The sequence below is a fragment of the Ovis aries genome, chromosome 12, assembly GCF_016772045.2.
Source record: "Ovis aries strain OAR_USU_Benz2616 breed Rambouillet chromosome 12, ARS-UI_Ramb_v3.0, whole genome shotgun sequence".
NCBI classification, from domain to species: domain Eukaryota; kingdom Metazoa; phylum Chordata; class Mammalia; order Artiodactyla; family Bovidae; genus Ovis; species Ovis aries.
In genome coordinates, this window is record NC_056065.1 from 53,167,048 (window position 1) to 53,189,204 (window position 22,157).

General features: G+C 41.6%; 1 protein-coding gene across 5 annotated transcripts in view; it reads right to left on the minus strand.

The window, feature by feature from the left end:
* Nucleotides 1-22,157, minus strand: part of PRDM2 (PR/SET domain 2) — a 131,912-nt gene that overhangs the window by 95,792 nt on the left and 13,963 nt on the right. For all 5 annotated transcript variants that reach the window (XM_042257443.1, XM_042257444.1, XM_027975876.2 and 2 more), the window contains exons 2-3: nt 18,764-18,837; nt 1,404-1,521 (exon numbers count right to left, since the gene is read on the minus strand). In XM_042257443.1, the coding sequence (XP_042113377.1) occupies nt 1,404-1,521; nt 18,764-18,772 (127 nt within the window). In that variant the 5' untranslated portion in view covers nt 18,773-18,837. The remainder of the gene's footprint in view (nt 1-1,403; nt 1,522-18,763; nt 18,838-22,157) is intronic.

Sequence of the window (22,157 nt, forward strand, 5' to 3'; positions counted from 1 at the left end):
CTAATAGCCTGTAAAGAATCTATATTGTTTTATAAGTAGGAAAGATTATCTTATGGTTTTATTTTTAATCTTTACATGTAAAATTACCCAGAGAGCATAATCACAAACACTTGGAGAAGAGATAATCACAACAATTAAGAGAAAAAAAATATCGAATGCAGTAAAAATGCAAAGTTCCTCTTTCTCCTTTTCTACAGATTTCAAGTTGTCAAAAAAAGAAAAAAAAAAAAAGAAAGAAAAAACACCCTTAAATGGTTAGAAACATAGTGTCCTGTAGTAAATGTTTTTGAAGTTTCTTTGCTCTCTGCTCTGTTTCCTGAAAGCTTAAACAACTCAGTCTTCAGAGTTTAAACCAACCAAGACGTATGCTGCTTTGTGGTATTCTCAGGGGTATTTCTATAGTCTTCCCAGTGACCATAAGGCAAACAAGATGCAGAAGCAGCGGGTAAAACAGCAGGAGACACCCGTGTCGATGGACCCAGTGCCACAGCAGCTCTTACTGACAGCACTGCTCTGAACATGCTCCCTTGCCTTCTGGGCTCAGTTTCCTCATGTACAGATGAAGGCTGTGGTCTCAGCCACTGGCTCAGCCATGATGAACTAATTCCACCACCTGTAAATCTGCTATGAATCCCATTTGATATCCCAGCTAATAACTAATTAGTGGAGAGATAAAATCAACCACTTTCATGAACAAATTACTCACTGAATAATTCTCAGCAAGAATTAGGAAAAGCATTTATTAAAAATTTATTCACACACATATATATCAGAATATCAGAAGAACACCTTTAAAAAAAGAAAACAGGACATAAACATGATTTCTTCTAAGACTGTACTCTAACTTTTGTAACTTATTTCCTTAGCCTTCTATCTAAAGATTAGAACACAAAAACAAGACTCAATACAAAAAAGTTTGGCTATATTCAACAAGAAATTCTAGGAAGAAGCATTGGGACATGCTCATCATTCAAATACCCACTGAGGCCCATGAAGAGCATCAGTTACTGGAGGCATAAAGATAAATAAGAAATGAAGGCACTCACAATCAATGCAAGTGATGGATATGAAAACAAATACAAAATAATGAAATAAATATAATACCATCATCACACTCAAATTACAGTGAAATCAGAGGCAGAAGCAATATATTCTGCGGGAAGAAGAGCCCTGGGGAGACTCAAAGGAAGGGGCCGCTCAGGCTGAGTCACGAAGGAGGGTGGGTGTGTGCGAAGGTGTTCCTGTCCACCCTGGATTCTTAACTAGAAAACAAACTCTTCAAAACAAGCCAAGAGTATATATGTGTTGCTTTTGGAGTGAGCTCCCCACCTGAGAAGCCCCCAGAGGAAGCCTGGCCACAGCCCGCTCTCCCTGCCCTCTCCTCCCCTGACCCTAGCACTCACCAATCCGAGTTTTGTCAACAGCAGATGGGAAAAGCCTCACTTCCTCCGGAAGTCCTCGAAGCACATGTTCAGGTACCTCGGCCAGGGTCTCCGTGGTTGCCACAGGCTCAGCTGCGTTCTGCAAGTTAAGAAACAGAAGGATAATACCAAAAAGAAGAAAACCCAGTTCTGTTTTGACTTTTTTTTCTGGTCCAATAAACAAATATGCAAAAATGTAAGTGAAACCTAAAGCTGGCAAGCCAGACTAAAACGATGATGTCAAGCATTTCAGAAGGTGCTTTTTCGCTTGTTTGTGAGTCTCCAAAGGAAACCACGGTAACCTTCAAGCACGTCTGTGTTCATTTCGTTTGCTCCAGCCACCTGTGACCATTTTAAAAATATGTAAACCTTCGGCACCATACTGTTTTAATCTCCCACAGAATCTGGTAGCAAATTACATCTTAAGCTTACTTTTAAATCAAAGACTACCATCAGCATCTTAGGATGTTAAAAAAAAATTAACACTCCCTATTTAAGTGAACACTTTTGGCACATGCTGTAAAGGCCATGCCAGCCAACTGGACCCCCATCCCATCTACGCTTTCATTCCTCCACCAACAAAAGCCTGACAATTTCCAGCAAGAACACTACAATTTATTTTGGGCCCTCCACGGAAGTGTGACCTTTCCAGGAAACAGTACTATATCACCGTATACCAAGTAACTAAACAGCAACACCCCCTCAAAATTACAGTCTCAGAGAAATAGAGAATTTAGAAATTACTAAGTATATGCGAAAATTCATTGTAAGTATTATATAAAATTCCTATTACATTTGTATCTGAAGGAATGGAAAAAAAATAGAAATCTAAGGGAATAGAAAAGGGAGAACCGAGTCAACTCATAGATCATGACTGTTATTCTAAAACTAACTTTCAAATCAAAGGAAAATCAGGTGGCTATTAACTGGCACCACATAGACCCTAAAGAATTGATGTGCAGATCACAACCCTGCTAAGAATGATAGGTTTTGTAGTCTGAATGTTCTTTATTTTACTTCGCAAAGGGAAATATTTCTGAAGGACTTTCAAAGGGACCAACATAGGCAAACAGCAAAGTGGAAGTTTAAGTCACTCAGTCATGTACTCCTTGCAACTCCAGGGTCTATTGCCTGCCAGGCTCCTCTGTCCATGGGATTCACCAGGCAAGAATACTGCAGCGGGTTGCCATTCCCTTGTCCAGAGGATCTTCCCAATCCAGGGACCAAACCCGGATCTCCTGTATCACAGGCAGGTTCTCTCCTGTCTCTGTGCCAGCAGGGAAGCAGCAAACTCCAAGATAAAATGATTAATTTTCCCACAATGACGATCTTGTAGTTTTAAGACTGCTTTGTGCCAAGAAGAGAGTATCATTCAAATTTCTATACTCCTAGCATTTAAACTTAAAAAAAAATATCAACAGGCTGCTTGGAAAGAAGTAGATCCCACAACAACAAGCAAATTATTGTGAAAGTCTGCTGCTGCTGCTGCTGCTGCTGCTGCTAAGTCGCTTCAATCATGCCCAACTCTGTGCGACCCCATAGATGGCAGCCCACCAGGCTCCCCCGTCCCTGGGATTCTCCAGGCAAGAACACTGGAGTGGGTTGCCATTTCCTTCTCCAATGCATGAAAGTGAAAAGTGAAAGTGAAGCCGCTCAGTCGTGTCTGACTCTTAGCGACTCCATGGACTGTAGCCCACCAGGCTCCTCCGTCCATGGGATTTTCCAGGCAAGAGTACTGGAGTGGGGTGCCATTGCCTTCTCCAGTCAAAGTCTACTCTGCTATTTTGAGTTGGAATGTACAAAAGTGGGCACATAAGGCCTGGGGATCGTTCCCTGGACAGGGCAGATGTGACGGTGTGTGTACTCCAGAAGCACACACGCTTCCATCCTGCTTGATTAGGCCTTGGTCCTGACAGTATCACCAAGCACAAGTTCAACACCTTCCTAAACATGCAAATATCAAAACTGCCCCAGAAAATGATCTTATGGTATTTTTTAGTAGCTAAAGTGTGAATAAATTTAGCACACAAATTTCTCACTTCTGAATACAGTACTCTCATTTTTAAAAAATTTTAATCTATAAACCAGAATTTTGGAAATGTGACTAAATTTTTCAAAAGAGGGAAAAGGTATTACATTGGTAACTGATATCCAAGCTACATAATAATTATTTTTAACTTGGATAAATTAAACAATATTAACAGGCCATAGCCACAGTCATTAGCACATAGCCAGTTAGTATGGTAAGTGGGAATTTCCTTCCTCTTTTTCAGAGTGAACCCTAGAAAAGATTCTAAAGGATGTGACACCATCTAACCTTCCCAGGAACTTTGAAAAGACAGTGTGTCAGCTAACTCAAACTGATACTTCCAGGCACTATTACGATAGCTACTCAAAGATTCAATGTGTACTGGAACTTCCTTGGGCCTCAGTGCAAGGCACTGTGCTAACCATCTTGTGTGTAAGACAGTTTACTCCAGATAGCCCAACAGGAAGGCCCTGTTAGTGCCTCCTCCCAGCTCCCTGCCCCACTACCACACACACACAGAAGAGGAAATTGAGGCTTAGGGAAGTGGTCCAAGCTGCCCAAGGATAGGAATTGAGTCTCTGTCTATCCCCAGAGCCCAAGCCCATAACCACTGTGGTGTTTACAGTTAAAATTCTGCTAGATCGGCTTTGAGGTCCTAATGTAAAACATGGTGACCCTGGTTGATAGCACTGTATTATAGAACTAAAAATGCTAAGAGAGTAGAACTTAAATGCTCCCTCCTCCTCCCTAAAAGAAAGAAAAAGAGAAATATGCAAGCTGATGGGTGTGTTAATTAACTGGACAGTAGGAATCCTTTCACAATGTGTAGGTATATCAAACCACCACAATGTACACACAGTCTAAGTATCTTACAGTTTTGTCAATTATACCTCAGCAAAGCGAAGAGTTCAAAAGGAAGATTCTGTTGAAATACAATCTAACAACTTCTGCCCTAAAATCTCCAAATTTCCACAGAAATGTCAACAGGAGATGGTAACCTAAGGCAGGAATGGTCATCTCCACAAGAAATTTGTAACTTGAGTCTAAGTTGGAGACCATCTATATTAAAATTTCTGAGACACCTGGGAATATAAAGGATGTCAGCAGAAGTACCATAGGAAAAAGAAACAAGAAAAATTCCCATATACATACTTACTTGCCTTTAGCAAATCCATGATTTTTAATTTGGGCTCCTTTAGTTAGAAGAGGAATGCTTTTTTCCTGTTTTAGTATCCTTCACACTACAACAGGGCTCAACTAAAACCCAAGGACCTCCTTCCAGACACTGGCCAGCCCCAGGGCCTTCCTCTCACCTCTCCAGCTGTCAGAACGCCCACTGTGATGCCTGCTGCTGGAAACTGCAGGGAACATTTTTAGGAAGTCAGAAGTAGAGGTAGGATGGCTTGCCTAAACAGAACCATCCTCTCTCCTTCCTTATTTTTCCTTCATAGCTCTTATCACAATTTTAAATAATTGCTTGTATAATTATGTTTACTGTACCTCCCCCATCAGACTGCAAGGAAGACAGATGGCATCCACCTTACTCCATGCTCCATTCTCAATACTCAGCAGCAGACCTGAAACATTTGTCACTTATATACTTGAATGAATAAGTGATTCTTACAAGTTAACTTAAACTTTTTAGAAAAAAGAAGGCTGGGAAAGCACAGCTGAGTCATCTATCTGAAAGTATTTTCTCTATGCATGCCTGAATTTGAGATAGGTATTTCTGGGTCAATGTAAAGATTCTTTTTCAGAAAATGTGGCACGCTCTCAATTTCAAGCAGTCATTTGACAAGTAAACCTTTGGAACAAAAGCATATTTAAAAGAAAATTTTACTTCTCACCATATCCATAATTGGGAAACTGGGGTTTTATATATATATTACATGTAATACTATAATCCAAACAGGGTAACCTTGGTTTGTACACTAAAGAATCACAGGCCTGGGACTACGTCTCAGGTTGATTTTCTCTAAAAGAAACTGAAGCGTCTCGATTTATTACAAGATTTCTGAGTCCATTCTGTGGGCCAGGTAATGTTTTAAGCATCACACATACCTCAATACTGTGTCACTCTAGTGAAGAAGATGGACAAAATTAAACAAAGACATACAGTGCTTGGTAGCTATTGATGCTCTGAAGAGAAATCAAGAATGAGAACAGGACACAGTGAAGGGAGAAAGGAAAAGGTGTCTTTCAGACAAAGTGCTCATGGGAGACCTCTCGAGAAGCAAGAAAGAAATTGGATGACAACATGCAGGAAAAACAGGCCAGGAGAGGACCTTGCTGAGACAGGAGTAAGTGTGGTGAATTCAGGGATCAGACAGGCAAAGAGACCGACATGTCCAGAGCTGTGGCGGGGGAGGGACACAGGGTAATGCCACTGGAGAGACATGAATCACACAGAATGAGAGGGGCAGAGGCCAGGCTGCATACTCCTCCCTCCAGACGCCAGCAGCCTCCCAGAGGCCCATCTCTGCTGTCCTAGAATCAAGTTCAATTCAGTTCAGTCGCTCAGTCATGTCCAACTCTTTGCCACCCCATGGACTGCAACATACCAGGCCTCACTGTCTATCACCTACTCTCAGAGCTTACTCAAACTCATATCCATTGAGTTAGTGATGCCATCCAACCATCTTATCCTCTGTCATCCCCTTCTCCTCCCAATCTTTCCCAGCATCAGGGTCTTTTCAAATGAGTCAGTTTTTTGCATCAGGTGGCCAAAGTATTGGAGTTTCAGATTCAGTCAGCATCAGTCCTTTCAATGAATATTCAGTACTGATTTCCTTTAGGATGGACTAGTTGGATCTCCTTGCAGTCCAAGGGACTCTCAAGAGTCTTCTCCAACAGCACAGTTCAAAAGCATCAATTCTTCAGTGCTCAGCTTTCTTTACAGTCCACCTCACATTCATACATGACCACTGGAAAAACCATAGCTGTGAGTAGACAAATCTTTGTTGGCAAAGTAATGTCTCTGCTTTTTAATATGCTGTCTAGGTTGGTCATAGTTTTTCTTCCAAGGAATAAGCATCTTTTAATTTCATGGCTGCAGTCACCATCTGCAGTGATTCTGGAGCCCAGAAAAATAAAGTCAGCCACTGTTTCCCCATCTATTTGCCATGAAGTGTGCAAAGAGTTGGACACGACTGAGCGACTGAACTGAACTGAACTGATGGGACCAGATGCCAAGATCTTACTTTTCTAAAGGCTGAGTTTTAAGCCAACTTTTTCACTCTCCTCTTTCACTTTCATCAAGAGGCTCTTTCGGTTCAGTTCAGTTCAGTTGCTCAGTCGTGTCCAACTCTTTGAGACCCCATGAATCGCAGCATGTCAGGCCTCCCTGTCCATCACCATCTCCAGGAGTTCACTCAGACTCACGTCCATCGAGTCGGTGATGCCATCCAGCCATCTCATCCTCTGTCGTCCCCTTCTTCTCCTGCCCCCAATCCCTCCCAGCATCAGAGTCTTTTCCAATGAGTCAACTCTTCGCATGAGGTGGCCAAAGTACTGGAGTTTCAGCTTTGGCATCATTCCTTCCGAAGAAATCCCAGGGCTGATCTCCTTCAGAATGGACTGGTTGGATCTCCTTGCAGTCCAAGGGACTCTCAAGAGTCTTCTCCAACACCACAGGTCAAAAGCATCAATTCTTCGGTGCTCAGTCTTCTTCACAGTCCAACTCTCACATCCATACATGACCACAGGAAAAACCATAGCCTTGACTAGACGGACCTTAGTCAGCAAAGTAATATCTCTGCTAGTTCTTCGCTTTCTGTCATAAGGGTGCTGTCATCTGCATATCTGAGGTTACTGATATTTCTCCCAGCAATGCTGATTCCAGTTTGTGCTTTATCCAGTCCAGCATTTCTCATGATGTGCTCTGCATAGAAGTTAAATGAGCAGGACGACAATATACAGCCTTGCTGTACTCCTTTCCTGATTTGGAACCAGTCTGTTGTTTTATGACCAGTTCTAACTGTTGCTTCTTCACCTGCATACAGATCTCTCAGGAGGCAGGTAAGATAGTCTGGTATTCCCATCTCTCAAAGAATTTTCCAGTTTGCTGTGATCCACACAGTCAAAGGCTTTGGTATAGTCAATAAAGCAGAAATAGATGTTTTTCTGGAACTCTCTTGCTTTTTTGATGATCCAACAGATATTGGCAATTTGATCTCTGGTTCCTCTGCCTTTTCTAAATCCAGCTTGAACATCTGGAAGTTCACAGTTCACGTACTGTTGAAGCCTTGCTTGGAAAATCTTGAGCATCACTTTGCTAGTATGTGAAATGAGTGCAATTGTGTGGTAGTTTGAGCATTCTTTGCACTGTCTTTCTTTGGGATTGGAATGAAAACTGACCTTTTCCAGTCCTGTGGCCACTGCTGAGTTTTCCAATGTTCTGGTATACTGAGTGCAGCACTTTCACAGCAACATCTTGTAGGATTTGAAATAGCCCAGAATCAAGGCCCAGGCCCATTTCAAAGATTTCTGAAACTGATCACTGTGACAAGTACAGTAGAAACTATGAGGAGTCTCTACTTACCTGTTATGTAACAAAAAGCATAAGAACTCTTGAATTCCCTACTTAGTGAAACAAGTTATCAGTGAACTGATCTGGAATGGTAGTATCAGATTTAACATAGTAAGATTAAGTTAGTAAGCTATGTAGTTATTAACTATTAACTGATCTCCTTAATTCTATGTCACAAATTCCTATCTCAAAGTGAAAGAAAGTCAGTATCCCGTCTCTGCCCCAATCAATGGCCACAAGCATCTTGCCCATCATTCGGTCACTAACAAACACCTCCCGAGTGCTGGCACATGCTGGCAGGGAAGACAAACACAGCTGACCCAGCCCTCCTCCTCAAGACCACCAGCAGAGGGACTGCTCCTGCTCTGCTTCCTAACACAAAAAACCTTACAGGTATTTGGAGTCTCCGTTTTGACTTTGCTGCAGAGCCTCTCAAAGGTCCTCTATGCTTTCCTGTGATACTCATCCTCTGAACAAGGGTGACCTTCCAAGCTGGATGGCGGAAGCTCAGGGAACAGGACTCTCACGCCTTCCTCTGGGCCAAACTCTGTGCTACCAAGCACTTTCCACACATGGCCTCGGAGAGTCCTCACCATATTCACAGCAAACACTGACAGTACTTAAGGTACTAACCAGGCACAATTCCAAGCTCTTTCTGCAGCACCTCATGTAATCTTTACACTACCACCCGGCGGTGGGTCCTGTTATAACCACATTTTACAGATGAAACTGAAACCTGCCTGTGCTCACAGCCAGTAAGTGGCAAAGCTAGGATTCAAACCCGAACAGTCGGCTTCAGGGGCAAGACTCTCCAACACCATGCCTCAGAGGAGCCCGGTCGAGTAATTTTCCCATATCACAGAGTCATGGAGCCAAGTAAACCCATACAGGTGTCCACATTTTCACTACTAAACCATCACTGCAACCCGGAGATGCCTGGAAAGTCCCTTTCGGGCATCCATACGGTCAGGGCCATTTTTATAATCATACTAAGATGCCACCTGCCTTTTTGACTCTCAGGTGTGTACTCTCAGGAGTTTTCTGGAGCCTTTGACATATGATGATGTCATCATTCCACTGGCTAATGGAATGTGTGATTGTTTAACCTTGTGTTTTCAATATTCTGAGTCATGAATAAGGCCTACAGTCTGACTAGTATCACTGGACCATGTTGATTCCCTGGTGTTGATACTGCACTGGAGTAAAAACGTTACCATCAGGGGAATTTGAGTGCAAAGGATCACACAAGGCTCTACTATTAATACTTTTACAATTTCCTGTGAATCTATTTCTCCCTAAAACCTGTTTCAATTGCACGGGAAATATCTAAATACATAATTGACGTAAACAAAAATCTTGAGGATGGCTGGACTAAGGAAGACCACCCTGACCTTCTGGCACATCCTAGCTCAGGACCAAGAGGCAGAGAACAGGAGTGTGTGGTAACAAGAGGATCAAGGAAGGAGGCCGGAGCCACAGAGTCAGGCCCCCTCACCCCCACAGCTTCCTAAGTACGATGGGAGGGGCTGTTCCCCTACAGGCACAAGGGTTTGGCTTATTTTAAGGGTTTCATGGCTAATCACTAAAGAACAACAAGTAAAAGAGACTAGAACAAACTGAGATATATTAAAGGCAACAGCTTTTTGTCCCATTTGGGCTCCTGTAAGAATGGACAAGGAAAACAGAGTTCTTACCTTTCGCTTCTAAGCCCCAGATGGTGGGACTGCTACCATCTCAGCAATGCTTGGGGATTCCCAAACAAGTGTGTGTGTGTCTGTGTCTGTGTGTGTGTGTGTCTGTGTGATGGTGGGGCTGCTGCGATCTCAGCAAAGGCCTGGGGATTCCCAAAGGAGTGTGTGTGTGTGTGTGTGTGTGTGTGTGCACTGTATGCCCCTCCCCATCCAGAGGAAGCCTGTCCCCACAGTCCTGCCCAGCAGGGTCCCTATCAGGCCTGCTTCCCACTCTTGCCTTTCACTGCACACTACACTCTGACACACTTACAGCCTGGCCTGGTTGATGGTCTCGCTAGCAAACAGGTCCCAGACACACAGGGCAGGCCTGTTTCACTTGCCTCACACCCAGAGCCCAGCACAGATGCCTCGCTCAGAGCAGTGGTCACTGTGAGCAAGCAAACAAGTGTCCGACAGTCAAGTGCCAGGAGGTACCAGAGCCATGATGGCTTTAAGAGGAGACGGACTCAGCTGGTAACGGAGTCTAAGGAAGTGGATGAGACCAAGCAGCAGAGAGCAAGAGAACGGTGAGGACCAGCCCTCAGGACACCACTGTTTCAGGGTCAAAGGAGCAGAGGAGACCTAGACGAAGACATCCCAGAGGCAGGAGGGGCACCAGGAGCATGGTGTCAGAAAGGCCAGGAAAAGGTTCAGGGAACGGAGGGCGGTCAACAGTCAAACACTGCTGGTGAGCCTTTAAAATATGCTGTATCTGATCCCTCCCTCCAATGCCCGCTGCCCATCTGTTAAACCTCAAATAGCACAGCAATTCCCATTTTTCCAACAGATGTCCAGTTGGTGCCCCTTGTGCCAGCACCAGCTACCCTAGGAACCGAAGAAAGCAACAAGGAGGAGGCGGGGTCCTGCCTATTTGCTAATGCAGGAGACTGATGGGGAGTTCCCACTGGGACCAGTGAAAGAAGACTGTGATAATCAGAGATAAGGAGGGAACTCTGTTTTAGTTAGGGTAGCTGGGGGTGAGGCAGGCACATCTCAGAGAAGATGAGAGAGACTTGGTCTTGAAAGATAAGAGTGAGCCATGTGGGAGGACTAAGCATTCCAGAGAAACATCCTGAGGAGACAAAAGCTTTGGCAAGTTTACGAACCAAAAGAGGTCAGGTCAGAGTGAGCCAGGAGAAAGCGGAGGCGGCCGCCACCAGGTGCTGCAGCACCTTCACCACCAAGCCTCAGAGACCAGCCTTTGGAGAGCGTGGGGCACTGCAGGGTTTGGAGCTGGGGCGTGACAAGATGTGATAAAGCCTCAGGGCTTCACATTTATTACTTGCTTACTCTTGCCCACAATCACATGGGATGGGAACCACTGCTATCCCTATTTAGCAGGTGAGAACAAACACCGAGAAGGCAGTGACTTGCCCAGGTTCACACAGCTGGAGAGGCAAAGCCAGGACTGAAGGAGAAATATGAGTCACAAGACAGCAAAGGTGAGGCAGAGCTCAGCTGCCCTGTAACCTTCTCTAACGAAGCAATAACATCTGAACAAAAAGAAAGGTAAGCCTCCTGTCATAGTGCCCTCCACAGTTATGTACGGAAATGCTGTTCGAGTTGCTAATTTCTTTTTCAAATTTCAGAAATAACTTAACATTTGCTAACCAAAAGACAATGTCCTGGATTTTATAAAAATTGCTATTTACCTAGTAGAACACATGATTCAAAATGAGATTTAAGTGCTGTCATTATTCAATGCATTAGTTTCCTAAACTACACGTTCTCTAATTGAGGTTCAAGTTATAACAGATTGGAATCACTTTACTTGGAAAGCTTTTTTAAGTCTTTAACATCAAATTGGTATTTAGAGTTACCTACAAAAAATAAAATTCTATATTAATGATATGCTACAACAGCAAAAGTGGTTTTGATATTTTATACCATACATTTTTAGGATTACAAAAAAAGCAGGAGAGACACTGAAAATGAAAGACAGCAGCCATCCCATAGTTTCACCAAATCTTTAGAAATATTACAAATGGATTTCTCTAGATGGTTAGATGGTCTCCCATAAAAGATTTCCTGTAAAAGGAATAAATAAACCATTAATATGCAGAACCAATGGATCAATCTCAAAAACATATGCTGGCCAAAGGGAGATAAACACGAAGGAACACATACTATATAATTTCATTTACCTGAAAGTCTTGAACAGAAAAGACCAAACCACAGGGACAGAAAGCAAGCTAGTGGTCACCTGGGGTGGAGGCTGAGGGGTGCAGAGCAGCAAGAAGGAACTTTTGAGGATGATGGAAATGCCCTATATATTGAGAGTGGTGGGTAGTGCCATGAGTGTGAACATTTGTCAACACTCTTTTGAATGAGTATATTTTACTATATGTAAATTACACCTCAAAGTTGATTTTAAAGTAAAATAACTAAGTGAATCCTACACTCTCTCTTTAAATCATGCTAAAATGAAACTTGATCCTTGGAAGGAAAGCTATGACAAAATTAGACAGCCTATGAAAAAGCAAAGACATCACCTTGCCCATAAAGGTCCATATAGGCAAAATTTTGGTTTTTTCAGTAGTCATGAACGGATGTAATAGTTAGACCATAAAGAAGACTGAGCGCCGAAGAACTGATGCTTTCGAACTGTGGTGCTGGAGAAGACTCTTTTGAGAGTCTTTTGGACTGCAAGGAGATCAAACCAGTCAATCCTAAAGGAAATCAACCCTAAATATTCATTGGAAGGACTACTGCTGAAGCTGAAGCTGAAGCTTCAATACTTTGGACACCTGATGAGAAGAGCCAACTCACTGGAAAAGACCCTGATGCTAGGAAAGATTGAAGGCAAAAGGAGACAGACGCGGCAGAGGATGAGATGGTTTGATAGCACCACCAACTTAATGGACATGAATTGAGCAAATTCCAGGAGACAGAGGGAGGACAGAGGAGTCTGGTGTGCTGCAGTCCATGGGATCACAGAGTCAGATGTGACTTAGTGACTAAACAACAACAAAAATGAAAGTTTAATGCTCCAAGAAAATAAAGAACAAAAATGTCAATGCCACAGAAAAAATTCTTCAAGGTTTTTCTTTAACCCAAGTCAAGCATTATTTTGTTCAAAAACCTCCACAAATGTCCCATCTCCCTAAGCAAAGCCCACTCTGGTCCTCACAATGACCACAGGTCTGATCCAATACCACATGTGGCCTGGAACCAGTCTGCTCCACCTGCTCTCCACAGTCTCAGATACAGACACTGGGTTTAGCACATAGCAGAGCAGTGGCACTGGCTGCTATTACATAAGACTGCATGTGACGTCTCATACTAATGTCTTCATTTTTAAGAGTATAAGAAGAAACAAGCTTTACTGACATTTCACTTAAGTTTCTATCAGTAACTCCTTTTATACACTTCACCCAGAGATTGACTGCAAGTCACTGTATCAGTTTTAACCTATTTAATTAAAGCACCTCGTTTCTTAAATATCGATTTGACCAAAACCAGCACTGGGGTGGAGGTGGGGGGTGGGGGGCAACAGCAGTAGGTGACAGGAGAGTTCAGATTCAATATCCCTTAAGTACACAACATAGTATATTCACAATACAATACATATTCCTGCACAACAGACTAATACTAATCACCACAGCAATTGTTGTCACCAGCAAAAACATCTGAATCAGAGAGTATTAAAACACTCAAATTCCATGAAAATTCTTCTTTGTTTAGACTTGCAAACAATATTCTTGGTTACTGTTCTAGATGCTGGGGAAAAAAAATAAAATAAAACGAGCTTCAGTCTCCTGAAATAGCATTAAATTGTACTTGGTTAAGGAATGAGTGAAACTGCAGAAAGGATAAGCAGATAAGACAAAGAACAAGAAAATCACATACACCATCTTTGCAAGAGAACAGCAGTCAAACAGTTCCAAAAACACATTAAAAAGTGTCCTCTTTCAGAAGGCTGGCAGGTCCATTAGGCTGTCCAGCTGAAGAAACTGTCCTCAAGTATGGTGTTAATAGTGAACAAACATATTAGCACACTCTTGCTCACTAACAATCTCATCTCCCCAGGGCAGGAAAAGTGACATTCTACAAAACCGGAAATCAGAGTATGTCTCTGTCCAGTGGCTTCCCATTGCATTTATTTTTTTAATGCATTTAATTTTTGGTTGCACTGGGTCTTTGTTGCTGCGTGCAGGCTTCTCGCTGTCGTTAACTTCTCTTATTGCGGAGCAGGGGCTCTAGCTGTATGGGCTCAGTAGCTATGGTTCCTGGACTCCAAAGCACAGGTTCAGCGGTTGTGGCACGTGGGCTTAGTTGCTCTGATGCATGTGGCTTCCTGAACCAGAGAGCGAACCCATGTCTCCTGCATTGGGAGGCAGATTCCCATCTATTGCGCCACCAGGGAAGGCCCCTCCATTGCATTCAGAATAAAAGATAACTTCTCATGGCCCTTAAAAGTGAAGTGAAAGCGTTAGTCGCTCAGTCATCTTTGACTCTTTGCGACCCCATGGCCTGGAGCCCACCAGACTTCTCTGTCCATGGAATTCTCCAGGCAAGAATACTGGAGTGGGTTACCATGCCCTTCTCCAGGGGATCTTCCTGTCCCAGGGATTGAACCCAGGTCTCTTGCATTGCAGGCACATTCTTTACCGTTTGAGAACACCCAGGAAGTCCTACAAAACTGGCCCTCACCTCTCACATCAACTTCATCCTATCCAGAGGCCCTAAGGCTCACCGAGCACCAGCCCCAACTGCTCTCTGTTCCTTGAACCAGCAAGCTCATTCTCACCTCACAGTCTATGCACTCACTATTTGTTCACACTGCCAATAATTTTCTTTCCCCAGAGCTACACACATCTGGTTCCTGGTTATTACTTGAGTCTCTGTTCTATTTTTAATCAGTTCTTCAGAACAGCCTTCCCTGACCATGTACTCCAGAGAACCTTCCCCCATCTTCACCCATCATTCTTTATCACATTACCTTATTTCACCGTCTTCACAGCATTTTTCACTATCTGAAATTATCTTGTTTGTCATCCTGCTTTTTAACTGTCTCCCTCTAAGAGAAGGTAAGTTACAAAGCACAGCCCTTGCCTGTCTAGTTCCCTGCAGGCAGAATTCACAACACATGGGATCCAGTCTATGCAGGACAAAAGAGGGGACGAGAGAACATTCAGAACAGCTAAAGTAATGCACTCTGGATCTTTCCATTATTCTGACAGCTTATTACAATTCTAAGAGTTGGATCTGCAGCATCAGTGATTAAAAGCGTATTTCAGTATGTAAAATTTCAGAACAAGTTTGGAAGGCTAAATTGCTTTGCTACTCATTACTGACAATACCATGGATGATTGATCAGTATATTAAGTTGCTGCCGGTGGCTCAGCAGTACAGAATCCACCTGAAATGCAGGAGATGCGGCAGAAGCCACAGGTTAGGTCCCTGGGTCAGGAAGATCCCTTGGAGAAGGAAATGGTAACCCAGTCCAGTATTCTTGCCTCGAAAATCCCATGGACAGAGTAGACTGGCATCATGGGATCGCAAAGAGTTGGACATGACAGCAACTAAAACAATGGCAAATCATAAATCTATTATACTGACAAAGTTTCATATATTCATAGCAATGAGTTATATAATGGTTCTTAAGAAAAACTGTGTGATTCAATAAGTTAGTCATCAAGACACCTGTATTAAACCATTAGGGCTTAAAACTACACAATGTTATACATCAAAATATCTTGATAAAGCAGGGGAAAATCACTGGGCTCTACCTAAATAGTATAGTTCTCTTCTCCTCCTAAGCACCTCATAGGTTTGCACTGCTTTCCCCTCTTGAGTTTTAAATTAGATGTAGCCATAGGAATAACTTTGGCCAATTATGTAAAAGACATGTGTACTGACACAAAGCCTCCGTCATCCTTGGTTCTTAAGCAACTATTAATACAATGGTAGATCCACACTGGATGTTAGCAAGAACAGGAAATCAGTTGCTGTATAAGATGCTGAGATTTTGGAGCTGCCTGTCTATAAGTACCGCATAACACAGCTCATCCTGACCAGTACAGCAGTATAGCGTGGGAATCAAGAACCTGGGCTGTGGAATCTGACCAGCCTGGGTGTGACACAGAGCTCTGTCACTTACTATTTGAGAGATCATGGGCCTCTGGCCTTAATGTCTTCATCCATAAAATACTTATCATACCTACTCTTCACAGAGAGTTAGACACGAGTTGGACACAACTTAGTGACCAAACCACCACACTCTTCATACAGTGGCTGCAAAGACTTACGAGAACATATATGTAACACACACTACAGTGCCTGGCACGTTGATTCAGTACTCACTAGACAGCAAGTGGCATTAAACTTTAGCACATCTACTTTAAGCCACTATGAACATATTTACATTATGGGACTTGGTGGCCCTGGATGTTCTATAAGGTAAAGCATTCTAAACTCTGGGACAGCCAATTATAAAGTTCTGGTTTCTCCTAGAAAAATCTAGGAAAAGATAAGAATTGTGGAACATCTCAGTTAACAGGGATGGGTGTGGAATGATAGTGAAGCAAGCAAAAGATATCTATGATTTGAAAGTAGAAAGAAAAGAAAATGGAGACTGAGGGGAGACGGTACAGTGTCTGGAAAGACTGGGTTCTAAATTAGGAAGATAAGCGACAATAAGAAAAGGTTGAGTGCTGAGAACAGACAGAAAGAGAAAATAAGCAAAAAGCATGTGGGCCTAGAGCTTTGTGGATCCCAGGGCTGAAGGCGGAGATACAGCCTGGCCTGCTAAACCTGCAACGCCTTGGAACAGTGATTGATAAGACAGCAGTTCAAATCGCTGCTTCAACAGTCAGTGCTTAAAATGCCAGAAGGCTTTGGACTCTGTGGTTTCTTCTAAAGGACTTACTTGTAAACAGTATGGTATGCTGACTCCCAGGATCCTTCAGTCCCTAAACCTCAGCTGTCAGGCATGTATAAATGACAGACTCCATGATATTGTCTTAGAAACTTAGATACCAACCATAAGATTCACCAAAGCAATGCTGACCAGGCCCTAGAGAGAAATATCTAACCCTAAAGTCATCATCAAGATTTTCATTAAAAACTAACCCTGTTCAAGTTAAAACTTGCTTAATATCTAAATTTTTGTGTAGTTGTTTTGAGGCTTTTCAGGCACTTACTGCTCAATTTCACCGGCTGAAAATAAAAATAAACACAAGAGGGAAAAACAGCAAATGTCCTGAAACAATTCATAATTTTTAAAAATCATGGAGATGGGACAGTTGTTGAAAAATACTCACAGATTATATGTCATGATATAATAATCAGGTCTCAGTATCATAAGACTAATACTCTTCAAAGAATAAAAATATAACTAAAGATGCTGAAAATTTTACTATAAAAAGTGGACATTTTTATAATCCAAATAAAAGTTTCATCACTACCAGACCACTAAAGTTACACCCAAATCAGAAATGTGCTAGCCATTAGAAACATAAGAGGACCCTTTCCCACTGATATTTGGCATCAAAGGGAGTCCTCTGCAAGAAATTGTAAAAGAGCCAAAAAAAGAACTGGTTATTGCTCCAACTCTTTGAATGTCATGTGGACTTTCCTTAAATGCAAGTTCTTCTGATATAACTGCAATATTAAAGCAAAAGTGTGAGGTGTCAAACAGGTCTAAATATACTTGAAATAAAATATTACTAGCTTAGTACAGTTAGCCACCTGAAATAAATGACACTGAAGAGTGATGCAACCTAAGTGATGTCAATATTTAGATTCCGCTTTGGAACCTTTCACCATCATTCTAGTCCAGAATCAAGACTCCTCTAACAACAGCTCTGAGACAGTAGAAAAGCAAGTTCCATGAGGAGACAAGATCAGCATTAAGACTCAATCTTAAAAGAGGAAAATAAATGAACTTTATGACATGTATATGCACATAACTTTGATGGACAGTGACTATGAAAAAAATCCATTCTATTCTCTTTTTCCCTCCCCCATCTCACCATTTCAAAAATAATTTGCCTTCAAAAGCATGTCAGTAAATCTGCAAGCTTTAAGAATAATAGAAACCATGTGCCCCATGTGTTCGCCAGATTCATTTTTTATGATGTATGGTCCTCTGCATTAAAATCAACAAATTTTTGATAAAGTAATGAAAATAAATCAAAAGAATCCATTCCAAAACTTTCACATCTCTCAATCTCAACAGAGGACTGAATGTATTAAACCTGGTCACCTAATGAAATTGGACTTGTGATCTCCAGCAAGAGGCACCTGTAAAGAATAAAAAAGGTGTCTGAAGTTTCAGTTAATAAAGATATTTGTCAGTTGAAAAATGTTTTCAAGCCTGAGAGTTTTAAGCTAAGCACCAAAAATTACAGACTTCTCATATTTAAGTTCTTTCCTTCATATTAAAAAAAAAAAGTTTTATAAAGATGTCAAGAGAGAACGCTTCTAATATCCATACATTCCTGTAACTGCAAGTGAAAAGATATTAAGACTAGAAAACAAGAATCCTACCTTAGAATATATAAAATCTACATAATTGGTTCTACTTATCAGAACACCCTTAAGGCTACAGAATTATTTAATCTCCAGGTAATCCCATACCCTCCTGTAAGGAGAAACATATCATGTTTCAATATCCATCCTCTTGTTTTTATTCTAAATTGGTTTTTAAAGGACAGAAGGCTTAAAGTTTCCCATTCAGTTTTGGTCTCTAAAAATAACTTTCAATTTTTTCCTTGCAACCAACGAGTTATTACAAAATAAAAAGCACTAAAAATGGAAGCTTAATAAGCTTCAAAACAAAAAAATAACACCAGAGAAAGCAAAAAAAAAAAAGTAAGCCTGAACTGAGGTCCCTAAGAATGCCACAGAAACGCCAACTCACGCCAAGACAATGCACACTCCATTCCACGAACAAACACACACTATGAAAATGACGAACTAATGAATGGTATTAAGCAACAGAAAGGAAAATCTAGGAGGGATGAAGGTGTGTGTTACTATCTTTTAAAACTTAAGAACTGGTCTAACATCTAGATAATGTATTCGTATAAATTCTTATTTTTAAACTCACCTGATTCATTTTCAATTCCTGTTGTGTTCTGAAAAGATACACACAACAAAGAAACTTCTTTGATTACATGAGCCCTAAAAAGAAAAACAGACAATTGTGATATGTACCTGCCTACAAATTTACAGTGATTTAAAACCACATACAGAACTGTAGAGTCTGCTCAAAGGACTATTCATAAAGCAACTCCGTGCTAGATCAACTTCAATCTACGCTAAGAACTTACTTTGCAGATTTATTATCTACAATAAAATAGATGTCTTACTAGCCTTTACTGGGGCTTCATTGTACTCTACAATTGAAAGCAGACTCATTAGAATGACATCAGATTTTTGCTTTGGAACTGAAGCATACCTAAGAAGAAATAAATTAGCTTTGTTAGCAGAAACACAAAGCAGTGCTGAGTAATTTATTAAGCAACGTAAAGGTTCTTCTTTGACTTACATCAATACTGTGTTGAATACAAACACAATCAGACCCCTATACATTATTTTGTTTTTCAAGTTCCTGAAGCAGAAAGGGTGAGTTTACTAACATTTCCATGGAGATTTCTCTTTGAGAAAAAGAATGGAAACCTTGTAGTAAAATGCAAATATTTTAGTAAAAGCTGTTTGCAAAGAACTACAATTACTCCTTTAAAATTTTTCTTAATTTATTCATAGTATAGGAATGGGAAGACAGAATTATTTCTTGCAAATGCAAATGACATCCTTGTTTCTAAAGAACAATCTCTGAAGATGGTCCTTTCTGCAACCTTCTCTCTTAGGAGTCATTCATAATCTATGGAAATCATGAAAGTAGCACTGCCACTGTAATATTCTTGTTTTCATCATGCATATATACACATCATTAAATAGAATTCTATTTCTTCACGGATTTACCTACATTCATGTTTCTTTCCTAGACGCACAAGACTCACGTTGCACTTCATGTTCTAACTGCTAATACCCCAGGAAATTATAACTTAGGGACATTCTTCATCCTAAAACATACTGCCTAGCCCCTATCACCAAGAACAGTGCTTTGACATTTCTCCCGGTTTCATTAATAAGGATTATTTCAGATTTTTCTCCTTGAGGTCTTTAACCACACTCACCTGAACACCTTTAACAGTCAAAGGCACTGTATTTAAGTTAAGGCCTAGTCACCTGAACTAGTTTTTATTCATAACTGGCACAGGTAATGTATTTGACAACCTGCAATTTGTTAGAAAGCTCAGTGCTAGCCAAATCAATATACACTCTGCAGAAGTAAATACGCAGTGAATATGATTTCAGAAAACTGGTAATTAACCCATGAAGTTCATTCCTTTAACTTTATAATATTCAGCATCTTTCTCACATACATTTAACATGTCCTTCCTTAGCATACATATTCTTCACTGAAATTAAGCCTTTTCTATTATGGCTATACAGTTCCACCAGGAGGGCCCTGGTGACACCTGAGGCATCCAGGAGTGAAAGAAATGGCAGGGATTTCATCTACCCTCTCACTACACTTTTATAAATGGATTTACTAACACTGGCCATGAAGACTAGCTTTCCAGGGGAAGGAAAAAACCCCTGTAGTAAAATGCAAATGTTTTAATAAGAAAGATCTTTGGAAAGATGTTTTACCATTTCCTTTGCTCTGTCTTTTCCTTCTCGCAAGAATCATTGATTATCATTAGGAAGCTTCCTCTAAGACAACCAGGCTCTGGGCTACCGTCACAAACCAGCTCAGTTAATTTTCACAAGATTAGTTTCTCAACTAATGACACAGAATCAAGGAAGCTAAAATTACTTGGTAACTTTTGTTTCTGCTATGGCTTCTGAACCATATTTCACCAGCTTTTTTATTCCTGCCTCACCTTGCACCTACTATATGCCAAGCTCTACTTCTGAGCAGTGAGCAGACAGATCCCTGCCCTCTAACAAATAAGCAAGCAAAATGTGTAGTATGTCAGATAATCAAAGTACTTTTGAGAAAAACAGGCACCTGGAGAGGGACACAGGAATTATCATCTCTATCGCAACACTGGCCAGTTAATCCATCACATGGTCAGAGAAGGCCTCACTGAGAAAGCAGAAAGTGAGGAGCTGAGAGTCAACAAGGGATGGAGGAGAAGCATCATAAGAAGTAAGACTGTACACAGCAGACAAGAGGCCAAGTGCAGGACACAATGGTACAGAGTGGGGTGGAGAACAGGAGAGACAGATTTAAGCATAAACTTTGCAAGGTAAGCACTGTTCACCAGAATGGCTACAGCTTTTTCATCCAGAGATGGAAAGCCACTGGGAGGCTTACGGTGGCAGAAGCGACCTAGCGTGACTTAGATTTAAAAGGAGACTGTAAGGGAGTAGGGTGGAAGCAAGCAGACCTCTTAGGAGGCTAATGTCCCCATTTAGGCAAGAGATGATGGCGCCTTGGCCCACATAGGAGAGATGGGACAAGTCAGCAGATCCTGATCTATTTTTAAAATAGAGTCCCCAGGATTTGCTGCCAGATTTGATGCTATGTATGGGGGGGGAAAAAAAAAAAGAGGAAGTCAAAGATGACACCAGGGTTTTCATCCTAAGGACATGGAAGGATAGAGCAGCCATTTTCTGAGATGCTATCTCCTTCTTTCCATCTGCTTTTCACTTATTTTCCCTCTTTATTTAATAAATTTTCCCTCCCTTTTCCTCCCCTTTCATAGTTGCCAGCTCACAGGCACAAACCAAACAACTCAGATACTGTGACATCTAAAAATGAAGAGCTAAAATATTAAAGTACTTAAAACATCTTACTCTTTCATTTATTTCCATGAATCTCAATTTTTTAATGAAAACTTGTAATTCAGACTGTTACATGAGTTAATAATAATCTCACTTTCTACACTGTCTGTCTCCTCTCTGTCCAAATTAGATGGCATTCATCCTTTCTTCTGGAGAAGGCAATGGCACCCCACTCCAGTACTCTTGCCTGGAAAATCCCATGGATGGAGGAGCCTGGTGGGCTGCAGTCCATGGGGTTGCTAAGATTCAGACACGACTGAGGGGCTTCACTTTCACTTTTCACTTGCATGCACTGGAGAAGGAAATGGCAACCCACTCCAGTGTTCTTGCCTGGAGAATCCCAGGGACAGAGGAGCCTGGTGGGCTGCCGTCTATGGGGTCACACAGAGTCGGACACAACTGAAGCGACTTAGCAGCAGCAGCAGTATCCTTTCTTCAGGCTTCCCTGGTGGCTCAATGGTAAAGAACCAGTCTACCAATGCAGGAGATGCGGGTTTGATCCCTGGGTCGGGAAGATCCCCTGGAGAAGGAAATGGCAACCCACTCCAGTATTCTTACCTGGGAAATCCCATGAACAGAGGAGCCTGATGGGCTACAGTTCATGGGGCCGCAAAGAGTCAGACACAACTTAGCGACTAAAC